Source organism: Ixodes scapularis, unplaced genomic scaffold, assembly GCF_016920785.2.
Source record: "Ixodes scapularis isolate PalLabHiFi unplaced genomic scaffold, ASM1692078v2 PGA_scaffold5__190_contigs__length_132052651, whole genome shotgun sequence".
NCBI lineage: Eukaryota > Metazoa > Arthropoda > Arachnida > Ixodida > Ixodidae > Ixodes > Ixodes scapularis.
This window is the reverse complement of record NW_024609880.1, coordinates 97,780,426-97,794,725: the sequence shown is the minus strand read 5'-3', so window position 1 is coordinate 97,794,725 and position 14,300 is coordinate 97,780,426. Positions and strand designations below refer to the sequence as shown.

At 41.8% G+C, this 14,300-nt stretch overlaps 1 protein-coding gene across 1 annotated transcript in view; it reads right to left on the bottom strand.

The window, feature by feature from the left end:
• The window catches only part of LOC8041936 (pericentrin), a 221,380-nt gene that overhangs the window by 55,954 nt on the left and 151,126 nt on the right, over positions 1-14,300 (bottom strand). The window contains exons 16-18 of the mRNA XM_042293960.1: positions 8,926-8,979; positions 2,139-2,308; positions 78-242 (exon numbers count right to left, since the gene is read on the bottom strand). Of these exons, the coding sequence (XP_042149894.1) occupies positions 78-242; positions 2,139-2,308; positions 8,926-8,979 (389 nt within the window). The remainder of the gene's footprint in view (positions 1-77; positions 243-2,138; positions 2,309-8,925; positions 8,980-14,300) is intronic.

Below are 14,300 nucleotides of genomic sequence, written 5' to 3'. Positions count from 1 at the left end.
ACACTGTACACAGCATTCTAAACTACAACTGACAACCCCCAACTGGAGATGGCAAGAGAGACCGCAATGAGCGTTACCCAGCACGACGTCCTCCCCCTCCATCTCTGCTGTCTCCTGCATCCCGATGGCCGAGGCAAACATGTCCCACGTCCGGGGGGTCAGATCTGGGCCGTCCTCGCACAGCTCCGACAGGAAGCCCTCAGCAAAGTCCTCCTTGGACCCGTGGGTCTGGCTGCTCACGGCTGGGGAACGAGCGGAGAGGCCACAGGCGACGAAGACTTCAGCGAACGGAATATACCAGCTCTGCATGGGCTATGTGGAGGCCCAACTCTCGTTGTGTGGTGGCATCCAGAAAGTCATCTGTCTTCACACTTCCCATCTGGGGAAACACCTTCCAGTTCTGAAGTGCTTTCAAGCAAAATTAGCCAAAGATTGATTTACCATATTTACTTGCATAATGAACACACTTTTTGACCCCAAAAATTAACACATATTTCGAGGGTGCGTTCGTTACATGGGGTAAAATTCTTATGCATTTACACACTTTGCGCAAATGTCATTTTAGGTGCCAATATGACATGGCAGGGTATTATGGCACGTCTCCACTGATGGAGGCGCACCCATGCTCTATAAATTACAAACCTTTTTTTTTAGGGTGCTTTTGGTGTGCCTTTTGCCGAAGAAAAAGCGCCCTACGAAGCTCACTCAGCACGGAGAGCGATGTGATTGTTCTTAGGCATAACCACTTTCACAATATCACTGTCCGAAGGTGAATCACAGACGACGGCGTGTTTGTTGACATCAATGCATCCGATGGACGAAGCACGTCTGAGGCTGGGCAATTCCTCAACCCCAGCTTCGCTAGGCGTGCACGCCGCTCGATTTCACGGTTGATCACTTCCGCAACCATACAACTGCAGCCATTACGAGAGCGGCATGGCTTGGCTTGACTTGGCCTGGCCGCTTGGCGGCAAAAGAAAATTGGCTTGGTGGGTTTGGTGGCCAGCCGGTTAGCTAAGTTGGACGCAGCTCAAGACTCGCGGAGCCGAAAATTAAAAGCGTGTTCATTACGCAAAAAAAAAAAGAAGTAAAAATATTGATGCTTGTTGTGGGGGGTGCATTCCTTATGCGAGTAAATACGGTAGATAGCGCCATACGTTATTTCCAGCCTTCTCAGCACAAGGACAGGTAACATCATTTGGACCCTCTTCAGGCTGTTAAAGGGCCCATGAAACAATTTTTGGGTTGGGATAAATCATTTTAGATTGGGATTTTACTAATAGCACATCGTTCAGTGGACCAAAAGAAGAAAAGGTAGAAAGTCAAAAGCCTGACTTTCAGTGCGAAAATTTGAAAACAGAGCGGACTATTTCGTACCTCCTCCCCTTCGCAACCTCTCTGCCTTTTCACTGTGATACATCCGCGGTCCCAAAAGCGCATCATCGGGTCCAAACTGACGTCACACGCAACCGGACCTCACTTATTCTCTTCACCCCTAAGCTGACATTGTGCTAGAAGCTACGCGCTTGCCCGACCAATCAGCCGCCTCCCTTTCATCACCTGACTTCATTCTCTGCAGCCACATTTGCCACGCTTACGTAGCAAGTGTAACTGGCCCAACGAGCACGTAGCTTCAACAGCATTGTCAGCTTCGGAATGAACGGGGTAGGGAAAACACTTTTGTCTGAGTTTTGAGCGACGGGCTAATCTTCTAGGGGGACAATGGCCCTGTCCGGTTACACAAACCAGATTCCGAGCGAGGGGGGCCTCCCTTCTTTTCGTCTTCTTTAACTGTTTGGTGGAATGTGCGATTTATGAGTTGAGGAGGAAAGCTAAACAGAAAAAAGTTGGAAAAGCGTTTCATGACCCCTTTAAGAGCAAGGTTGTGCGATTCCAATCAAGTTGGACAAGACACCCTCACTCGAAGACATCCACAAAAAATAATGTCAAGTCAGCACTAACTGAATCAGACAAGTGCTACACTTAGTGGCCACCCAAGGAATTACTGAAGGTCCCTTTCATGAACGTCTGACAACTAGAGCCGCTGCTGCTGCTGTTTTCATTTTCAAAAGTGTCTATGGGTGCATTTATCAGTCTTAAAAGGATATTCAAGGACGTCCAAAGACGCTGAGCCTCACCGCCGAGGCTGGAGTAGTCTTCGTCGAGCACAGCAGTAGAGTCGGGAGAGTCCACCCGGGATAGCCCCAGCTGTGCCAGTGCATCCTGGATGTCCTGCTCTGTGTCCACATAGGTCTTCACCAGGTCAGACAGCACATTCAGCAGACGCGTGTTGGTCTGCGCTGTGTGCCTACACAAGCGCACACGTGACGGCAAACAAAAAGTCAGCCGGGAACCTTCGAAGCAAGCAGTGATATGAGCGACAGGTGGCGACTCCCCAGTGCTTTTCCCGCCTGATTAAGTACAAAAAATTGCAAACAACCACACAGTGTGCTGCAATTGACAGTGGTAGCTGCTGCATTGTGGAAAGGCACATTAAAAGAGATTCGCCTTCAGCCAGTGTACTGTACAATGTTTGCAATGGATTCTTTGCTTTATGTGGCATTGATGTAGGAGACATGCGTAAGGAGATATGTGATTGGTGGAGCGATTGTGGGAGATGTTGCATGTGTTGGAGAAGGACCCAGAGACATGTTTATTTCTTTTTTGCTCAAACGCCTTTTCAAAATGGCGGCGCCCGTTCCCACGTTTGTGGAGGAAGAAGTGGAAGTATGTGTGCAAACTGTTTTGCAGAGGCGCAGAGACACGAGAATGGAACCTAGGCAGCGGCAGTGGGGAGGAGAGAGAGCATGTCCGCACAGCGCGACCATGTGGGCATTTCGCAACGGCTGCTGCCAGAGGGGTGGGGGAGGGGGGATGTCACCGGAAGGTATGTGGATGTAGCAGGAAAGATGGGGAGGCGAAGGGTGCTCTCCCCATGATCACGTGGGTTTTTCGGAACAGCAGAGGCCCGCAGGGGAGAAAGGGTGGGGGTGAGAGGGAGTGAGAGAGAGCCTTGGTGTATGAGAAATGACAGGGATAGGGAGGGCAGTGCCTCTGCTGTAGACTTAGGTTTTGCATTCGTACATGAGCATTTTTTGCCGGGAAGGGGCATTAACAAAAAAGATCATAGCAACCCTCAGCAATGGCAATAGTGGCATGCTGGAAAGCTAAAGTTAATTTAAGATCACGTTTAGTGCCCCAGCAATATTTCTGACTCCAAAGAGAGTGTGTGAAAGAGAAAAATATTACGAATAATGAAAAATGAGTGTTAACCTCTTCGTCTTTCCATCATCTCTAATCTATCTGTCTCTCACTGGAGTAATACAAAGAATGGCTCGAGCTATTTCTTGACTCAATTATCATTATCATTATCTTTTTATTTCTGTGTCCATGAACGACTATTGTGTGTAATCTGGCACAACATAATAGAATATAAAGCATGGTGCTGGAGATTTATGTTTGTTACTCATATCTGAAAATGGCATGATGAGGGCTCAGGGGTGGAACTCATGAAATGTATTTGGGAGCAGCCACGGGAGCGCCTGAAACCGCTGTTTTGGAGCAGGTTGGGAGCAGCTAAAACTACATTCTGGGGCATTATAGGAGCAGCTCAGATCAGTTTCCATTGCACTTCAGCTTGTGTCTTAGACGAGCAAGGGAGCAATTTCAATTCTGCTTAGCAGCACAGATGAACATGAGTGGTTAGGGACCTAGGTAGATTGGATAACAGTGTAACAGATGCGAAAACTTACAACTTTGTGAGCCTTAATGAGAATTAAAAAGCAACTACCATATGTTTCTGAAGATGGTGTCCTTGATATTCTCTGAGTGGCTTTCAGCTGCTCAAAATGCAAATCAGCACTGCTTATCGCACAACCCACACGTGCTCGACATAGTAATTATATGTGCGAACCTCTTGACGTGCGAAAGCAACGGACGTGCAGTTGCGTGGAGGAACAGGGAAACAAATTTCGAGTTTATCCTACTGTGCAACTCAATACCGAAGCAGCAGACTACAATTAACGGAGTTATCGTATTCAAAGCGATAAGCAGGAGTAGACCTACCACTCGCTTAAGAGCTGCTGGCCGGCAAGGTTTCGGATCGGACCGCGTTTCAGTCCTATCAAATCACAATTTATCTTGCAGGAATACGGTTCCAACTTCTAACGATGAAGTACTAAAAGGAATCTTTTGCTCATTTGTTTTCAACTGGCTGGCGTACGGATCCCGGGCCGCAGAGCCTCAGGCAATCTCACGCTTAACGACTCGACCTCACCTCGGCCGACTTGCTTAACCGCTTATGGTAGAAGAATAACAATCCAGTCGCAGGTGTAGCACTTCGAATCCGATCCCCGAGTTTTTTTCGCGCGCTTCCGACTACGGATACACAGGGAGAATAAACAGAACATAGGATTGCAAGGCCGACCAAGCTAAACGCGCTAATCGTTGCCAATCGAGTCGATAAAAACCGAAACCAAGACAAAATACTTTTTTTTTTTTTGGCGCACGTTGTGCGATTTGGTGCACAATGGCGCAAGGTGGCGCAGTTTCCGTGAAATGGCGCAGGATGGCGCAGACAAATGCGTTTGGCGCGAAATGGCGCAAATGGCGCAGCCGTTCCACCCCTGGGGCTTAACTGGCTGCATTATTGGTAAACTCAATCTGAAGGTGATTAACAATGTCTGTGGGCCTACATCTGGCACTCGGCTTTTCAGCTATGAGATGTGATCACTTTAATCGGACAAAAGCTTCCCAACAAAATTTAGGGGCAAGACATATTATATATTCCCAAGTTTGGCAGTGCAATCTGTACCATTACCATTTTCTTATTTCCCATTCAAAAACTGAACTGGTACAAAAGAAATACAATAACTGTCATCAAATAATTGGTTAGTACTATTCTCTAATAAACTAGAAAGAGGTATGCTGCAATCTGGAAAAACAGAAACTGCCCATCTATATTTTTTCCCAATAAACAAGTGGAGGGCCTAGCAATCTTCAGAAGAAGCTCAGCACATTGATACCATTAGCCAACTCCTAACAGAGGAATAATTTTTTTTAAGTGCATTTATTATTACATGTTCTGCAGGAAGTAGATTTATACATGCATTTTTTTTCAGGATGTGCAAAATAGAAAGCATGCCTATTTAAAGTGTCTATCTGTAGCTAAACACATTTTTCGATGAGTATCTAGATACAGTTTGGGTATATTTCTGCAGAAAAGCTTATCTTAGGCAAAGTTATAAGAGAACTTCAATGGCCCTGGGAGGTACTTTGCTGGCGGTGTATCCAAAAAATCACTGGGTGGTGGAGAATACAATCCTTTTTGAGAGAGAGTAAACTTTATTGTGGAAATGGAGTTTTCCAAACCCCAGCCCTAGTCCGGGCCTATGATCCTTTTTGAAGCAATAGAAATGCCAAATATATTTAATCAATGACCACAAAAACATCAAAGCCATAGGAAAGATGAAACACTAACTGTGGATGCTGGAACAACATATTTCTCCAATAGAGTGATTTAGAGCGTCTCTAAATCACCAGTCAATACCTGTACAGCTATGAGCTAAATAACTCAAAATTAAAATGAAGTGATACTATTAGATCCAAAATGTCCAGTGCTCTCAGTTATGGTTTTCTTAAGTGTGGGTTTTAGTGCACAGCTGAGGGCACTTGGAACCAAATCACAATTTGACAAAAGAGAGATGCTAAACATTGCTTCTGTGAGCATACTCAGATGTGAGCTATGACTGATAAGTGTGCTTACATAATTTAAAACTCAAGACTGAAGTATATAAAGGCTCAGAGCAGCAATCAAAGCATAAAAATGCGGCCAGGTAAAATTTTTTTCCCAAGATCTTGACCACACACTTTCTGCATTGTCCTCTATCTTTGTGCTCAGTGTTGAGTCTTTCACCACGTGATTGCTAGTGACTGCTCATAACTTACATGTGACCTAGCTTGTCAACATTACAAAAGAATACATACAAATATTTGGTCAGCCGCCACAAAAGCAATTGACAAAATATTGCGAATGACGCTTAACACAAAGCTGCTTGACAAGTTTGCAGCTACGACAATGTGGGATGCATGACCACTAATAGTGCAGCAGGATCTCTTTAAGGTGGAACTCCAAGGATGGGGTTAAATTTTTCAGTGGTTAGAAGATGGGGTTTGTATGACAGTTGTATAGGCAACCCAATTAAAATCTGCAAAGCAGCAGTTGTTCGGAACATCTTGATTATGCAAGTTGCACTTTATGAGACTCTACTGCACATCTTTTTAAATGCCAAGCTAAAAAAAAGAATAAAAGAGTAGTTCGACAGAAAGGAACGAGGAGGAAACAGAAGGACATAGAAAGGAGGTATTAGTTTCCAGATGACACCAAGCACAGAAGCCATCAAGATGCCACGTAAACCTGTTGACTGCCAGGTGTGCACAGAAAATTGACCCCAAGACGAGATCAAAATGCCCATGCAGGTTATTTGATGGAAGCAGTTGGCTTGATGTTATCCATGTAAACAAACAGCAGACACAGAAGCTCTTTCAAACTCGTCCACACACACGTAAAAACGACAAAATGATTGTAACCTTCCAACATTCACACGCAGACGCGCAAGCGACAGAAGACGATATTGCCCGCTTTTGAAAATGCTCGCTGTTGGTGGTCACGTCACCACAAGAAGCACAAAAAAAATAAAATAAAGGGTGTTTGCTTTAAATTTACAAAATTTTATTAAAAAAAAAATGGGGATTACTGCAAAAATATATGCCATCTTCACCGCACCTTCATTGGCCCAGTGGTCATTCAATGAAAAAATAGCCACAAAAAGATGTTTGTTAATTTTTTAATAAATGGTTTTATCGTCGGTCGTATCGCAACTGCTATTAGAGGTTAAACCGATTCAAGCTTTTTGCAAAAAAAGGCAACGGGCTTCGAGATATTCCTAGACCAGTTTTCGTGATTTTGTCGCCCAATTCCGAAACTTGATGGAGAATAAGCACCAGGAGCTCTACCAGAAATGACGCGTAGAAGAGTGACGCTCGTTTCAAGACGCCGCATCACAACCTCAAACAGCGTGCTGCCAGCGCAACCACCGAGGACACGCAGGAGAGGGAGTCGCGAGGCTCCAGGACTGACTATGTCACACCACACTTCTGCCCATCATCCTGAACAAGACGGCCGGCACTCTCTCTGCAACCAGTTTCGAAATCGTGCAACGAGAACACAAAAGCTGGTTGACGAATACCTAAAAATGCATTGCCCTTTTGCAAATTGTTTGAATTGGTTTAGCCTTTAAAAGTGCCACGAGAATGTAAACCATTAATTAGGAGGTTAATCGACATAAACACGCAGTGAACATCCAAGTGACCGTCACCTCCCCCAATTTAAAAAAAGTCTATTTAAATTAAAAACAAACACCCGGTGTATACTAGCAAAATGGAGGAAATAGACAAGTGCAGTAACCCGCAGGCTCAGCTGTACATGCAGATTTTGGTTGCTCACAATTTCCTCTCGTCACAATCAGTCACACCTGGTATCTGTGCACATGAAATTAGCTGCACCTCACACACAAAAATTAAAAGAAAATATAACGAAGAAGGTCAGTTAGTTTTCGCACAAAATAAGAGCAAAATAAAAGGTGTTAGTCGGAATTCCACCATAAAAGAAAAACAAAAATTGTCGCTGTCATCAAGTTCTGATGGGCATCAACTCTCGTTCTAGTTAAATTAAAAGGTTATATTACAGAAAGAAGCATTCCTGTCTAGGCTCACCAAAAAGTTTATTTCATATTGTGTGGTAATGGTTATGGGCTTGCACGGTATAACTTGCACACTCAGTGCAGTACTTGGCATTAACAAAATACTAACACTTGCAGCACAAGTAGTCAGAAACTTAATGCTTTGTTGAGGGAAAGCTACATTTAATTCCACTGAGCAACTGGAATTGATCCTCAGTTTCAAATTTCACGCCTAGCAAAAAGTTCATAAATCCTTTGCAAAAGCTTCATTTCTAGTAGAAATATCTTCTTCCACTTCAAACAAACAAAACATTAGTGCAGGTTGTTAAAGTGAACATGCTACCCATAAAGAAGAAAGTGCAAATGAGTGGTGTAAAAATATTGCAGGAGCCAAAACTTCCTAAGCAAAAAAGGCATGCTGTTGTTGGGAGGAAGGCAAGCCAAGGTACCATCAACCAAAAAGAGGGGGAGGGTCAAAGAGAGGAAAGGGAAATGAAAGACGGGAAAAAAAAAGAGCACTGGCAAAAAGTAAACAAAAGGATAAAAAATGGTGGTGAAGCTAGTTTCATTGTAAGGCCACAAAAATCTTGCTGCATCAGGCTTTCTGGTAAATCTGCACCAGTTGTAAAACAACACTCTCAGTACTTTTTTAAGACAAGCGCCAGCTGATATGCCCATAAATTAAAGGGGACACAAATACCTCCATGTCAAAACCAGCTTTTGCAATGTCTTGCCCCCCTAGTAACCTAATATTTACACCGTTTATCACCAATTAAAATTTTGACATTTAAAAATATTAAAACATGCAATGTTTTGTTAAAAAAAATTAATAAACATTAAAAACAATTAAAAAGAAAACTGATGCATTAAAAATAATTTTTAAAGAAACGTAACATTGGGTATCTGTTGAGCCAAACTGGCTTGCAGAGAAGAAATGTGCGACTAAGGAAAACACTGTGCTTCTTCGCTTAGCCATACACCGTTTTCCTACGACAAGTGAAGTCGGACTACATGCAGAAATATTTTGTACGCTTCGAGAAAATTAAACCGAATACCCCTGAAACTCGAATGTGACCTAGGGAAGCTCCAATAGCAGCAAGGACTTTGCGGCCTATGCACAGAGACACTGGGATGAGGTAAGGGAGAGGGGGCCTTTGGCCCCTCGCCCAAGCATTTGAGCACTTACAGCTGCCAAGACTGAATCTCATTGGCTGTCAGCCCTGAGCCTGCAAGCCACTCCCTAGAACAAAAGACAGGCAGGAACTACGTGTGGGCTAGCTTCAAAACAATAAAAAAGGGGAGGGGCAAAGTGCCACAACACAAATAAGGCTGAGGGAAAAAATAAAAAAAATGGGTTCACATAGAGAGGGCTCAAGCAATTCCGGAAAGTAGCATTCCACCCCATGATGCTGCCTAGAACAAGAGTGACAGGGCATTTTGCGAGAGCTGGCAAAGTCTTTCCATCTCATGTGTTGGCATAATTTCAAAAGAGCATAGCGAAATGTCACACACCTATATTCGACTAGTAAAATATTTTTGTGAGTCTCTAGCCCAAGTGTTTGCAATAGTGGGTATGGGTACTTTTTGAAACAAAAATATCTAACCAGACTACAATTGTGACCTTTTAGGCATATTTTTAGCTCCATTACACCTAGATTTCCATCAAAAAGTATGCCATCTGTTTCAACTTGAGTGTAGTATTTGTAGTGTGACGAGCATAGCACAGATGGCCATCAGTAAAAAAATAAAAATGTAAAAGGTGTTTTGTGCTTTATTCAGATGCTCGCAACTTCGAAAATACCTATGCTTTTACAATATACAAAAACAAAATAATTTTCTTTTTGATTAACATTGTGGCAAACTTTAACACATTTAGAAAACATTTAATTTTCCACTATTTATTTCTTCATGTCGAATGGTATTGAAAGTATAAACTTGATTTCGTTTCTAGGGCAAGGACATGTAGTTCAAGTGGCACCAATTACAATGTGACACTTCATAGACTTTATTGTGAGAAATGATGTGTTGATGTATTTTTATCTTTCAAAACAATATTTTTTTGCTAATTATATACAAACTAAAATAAAAAAATATTTGGATTGTACCTAACTTAGAATCGACAGCGTTTCAGATGTAGTGCAGATGCCGATCATAAAAAATCTACTGTCCTTTGCTACCCCTTTGGGACTTTACTTCTCAACAATAACTAAGAATGCCTCAACTTCAGAATACGAAGTATACTGCATTACATACCGTGTCTACTACGGCACATAGTATTTTCAAATGAGATTAAAGACACATGTGCCACTTCACTGAAAACCCAAATGAGACATGCCAAGTGTCTAAAGTGCTCAAAAACGGAACAAAAAAAAAAAAGTGCAAGAACCTCACGGGTTTAAGGAGGGACATGGCCTGGGAGGGTCAACTTTTGAACCATTGTCTCAAAGTGATTCAAACTTTCAGGGTGAATTGAACCCCATTAGGATTGATGACATCTAAAGTTTCAGCCTTATAGGCCAATTCTACCACATACTATGCTTAGCAAGCTCCAGAAAAAAGTTACTTTATTAGGAAATGTATTTAAGAAAAATAATAATCGAAATCCACAAAATGTTTAGTTTAATGTGAAGCAGAATACCCATAGTGCAAGTTAAGGTAAAAATTAACTGTAGAAAATGTGATTCTACAGAAAAACAATAACACCCAAAAAGAACGAACTATTTTAACAAATTTGTGAGTTTTAAAATATTCAGTTTTTGTCATGAAGAATTTAGCATTTTCAGATTATGAGTACCTTAACTTGTTCCTCAGGAAATTTGAGTCAAGGACAACACTGAATGAAATCTTTACACTTTCAAAATGTCCAATGATACATTTCCTCATACCACATTCCTTGCCAAAAAGTCAAACTGAGAAAAATGCATTTGAAGTTTCAACTTTAGGTTTCTTTATTTTTTATGAGTCCGAGGTAGGCAAAATTCACCTGGAGCATTGTTAGCACCTTCGTCTTTGAGCACCTGTTGTTCCCCTGGCAATAGCTACCAGTTTGTGTTTTTTGTAGGCATGCTAACTTTTGTTGCGGGCATTCCCTGACAGATAAGCTGACAGGAACTAAGAGGCAAATCACACTGAGAAAGAGCAGCAAAGCAGGAATAGGATCTGAAGTGGAAGATACTGTAAAGGGGCATTAATGAAGACGACAAAATATCACGTCACCGGGAGGGACCAACCGTAAATCCTGTTTCAGGTGTCAACCAATAAAATTGCTCATACCAAATTTTCAGAATTTTTTTTCTTTTTGGATGTATTGGGTCCTCCTGGCCATTGATACTTGTAAGCTTCGAAAGCTTCTACGGGCTAAATCTAGAGCAAATGGCACTTCCAATGAGGGTGAGATGTTCTGGCTAGGTTAAACAGGTATGAAGCAGTGCTAAATAAAAAACACAAAAAACTTGCTTCCTGCTGACTTGGAGGGCTGCTGACATGTCGAAAATAATTTATTCTGAGATAAATCCTGCATGTTTATAAATGAAATTTTCTGAAACCATTCTTTGGAAGTTAATAAGCCTAAACATATCATTTTTGAAAAAAATGTTTTTTTCTGAAAATTTTGATTTCCGAGGCCATGTCCCCCCTCAGTGAAAAAATAAAAATGTAAAAGGTGTTTTGTGCTTTATTCAGATGCTCGCAACTTCGAAAATACCTATGCTTTTACAATATACAAAAACAAAATAATTTTCTTTTTGATTAACATTGTGGCAAACTTTAACACATTTAGAAAACATTTAATTTTCCACTATTTATTTCTTCATGTCGAATGGTATTGAAAGTATAAACTTGATTTCGTTTCTAGGGCAAGGACATGTAGTTCAAGTGGCACCAATTACAATGTGACACTTCATAGACTTTATTGTGAGAAATGATGTGTTGATGTATTTTTATCTTTCAAAACAATATTTTTTTGCTAATTATATACAAACTAAAATAAAAAAATATTTGGATTGTACCTAACTTAGAATCGACAGCGTTTCAGATGTAGTGCAGATGCCGATCATAAAAAATCTACTGTTCTTTGCTACCCCTTTGGGACTTTACTTCTCAACAATAACTAAGAATGCCTCAACTTCAGAATACGAAGTATACTGCATTACATACCGTGTCTACTACGGCACATAGTATTTTCAAATGAGATTAAAGACACATGTGCCACTTCACTGAAAACCCAAATGAGACATGCCAAGTGTCTAAAGTGCTCAAAAACGGAACAAAAAAAAAAAAGTGCAAGAACCTCACGGGTTTAAAGGAGAATGTGAGGGTGCTGTTGGCAACAATGTTGCAAAGCCAAGGAGTGACAAGCAGAGACTGAGGGCAACTACAGGCAGCACTAGGAAGGAGGGAAGGATGATCTCAAGATCCTAAAACAAATAAGGCTATACTCACATTTTGAAGAGCAGCGCTCTACTGTGAGGACATAACACAAAACTGTCTTTAAGGCTTCATGCAAAATATTTTCAAAATTTTTTAGGAAGCAAAATGAGGAGGAACAAAACAAAAATAGAAAAAAATGCCTCCAGCATTTGTCGAAATAAGGTGTGCTTGCTGTTTTGACTGAACGTACAACAAGATGAGTGAGGTGTGGTATGCTTCTACACAAAGGCGGATTTAGAGGGGGGGGGGGGGGGGGGGGGGTCCGGATGTCCTGAACCCCCTCTTGATTTCTGCATGTGTAAAATTTAGGGCGTGAAACGAGGGAGAGAGGGAGGGGGTTCCTAAACACACGGTACACTGACTAAAACCTGACCCCCCCCCCCCCCCCCTCAGGAAATTCCTGCATTAGCCCCTGCTTCTACATGAATAATAATATTGACTCTAATGAAAACTAACGCTCTGTATAATGCTAAACCTCAGTAACAATTTGTAGGGAACAGACCATTGTTTAGGTTTTGGAAAGTTTAAATAGAATCATAAATAAAGTTATTAAATAAATTCAACAATTTCCTGAGTACAGCCACACTTCTTTAGCCACAACGGCATCTGCAGCCCCAGTCACAAGTGTGCATGTATCATAAAGTCAGGTACTGTTAAAACGATACCTATTAGTATGATAGCCATAATTTGCGACCTGGCTCTCCTCTTCACTCAAGGTTTGTCATAAAAAAGGGCTGGCTGCAGTTAAAACCTAGCTTTGGTTGATGTTAGGCAGTTGTACGGTCGGAGCAGCAATGGGCAAGTGGAGATTGTGCTATTTAATAGATCTTCCGGTCATAGACTTTGCCACCACAATTCACACCGCTGACAATAGCAAAAGGTGGAGCTTTGATCACAAAAGAGTGAAGTTAGTACCCAGCTATGCTCTCCCGACTTGGTTATGAGTAGTTTAGAGATTGCTCAAGCAAAACAAGATGTGGACAAAGCTACCCACATGGGTTAGTAAAATACACGAAATGGACAGTGTAACAAATCTATACCTCCCGGGAGAGCATTTGAAAAGCATGCATTGAAACATTGATGATGAAAAGACTTGTGAAGAGCATGACCATGAACACAAAAAGTTTTAAAGATTCCTTAAAGGGAAGCTTAAATGTATTTGAGGAAACACACTTAAATCATCTTTGTTTGACCTACAGGATCTCGAATATCGAAATTATTTTTTAATTTGGTGCATGGAAGCAGCAAAAAATCATTTTCAAGGCACCACTGAAGGCCCTCCTTCCCGAAGAGTGACGTCACAAAAGGAGTTTTTGGAATCTCCCCTATCAAGGATATGCACGCGCACTCTTGCTCTTCTTAAAAAGGACAGAAATTACGTCACAACTGCTGCCAGTGCAAGGGAATAGTATACGTGGCAAGCTTGCAATTGCACGTGCGGCCCTCGAGCGACATGCGTTTTGCTTCCAAAGGATCCTTTTATGATGAAACGAGTGGTCGGATGTTTTTCGTGTTTATTTACATTTCCGGGGAAAACAATGTGATATTCAGATTCATGGGATAAAACTACGCTAGAATCAACCTCTTTTTTAAAGAAGTGTTTCAGCTTCCCTTTAAATACACAAAAAGTGCTAAGCTTCTTGCATGCAATAAAAACAACATTTAATTTTTTTTTTTTTCAGTACATCCGTCATATGGCAGATACTCTCAGTAGACGAAGAGTTATGTTTTTCGACTGTTACTACGATGGCATCAAGCCAGTGTAGTGTTTAGTGTAGCCAGCGCAACAAGATTTCTGCTGGGCGTCAAAACTCACACCTCCGTTCAGTGCCAACCATTTGCTAGAACATGGGGACTCCTTTCAAAAATAAGAGCCATCCGGAAGCTGCCACAAGTACAAAAACCTTACCATACAAAGTGCAGAAACGACATGCCACACTACCCACCCCAAACAATCTGCAAAAATTTGCTATCAGCAAGCAAGTTGTACGTTGCCATCCTCACTAAGCTGCGATGAAAAGATATTGTTTGTACCAGTGTTACCATAGCGAACTAAACTGTGGCAAGACTCCTACCTTTGCAAAGGGACTATCAGATGGACACAATCATGCATCAAACAGATAATCCACCATC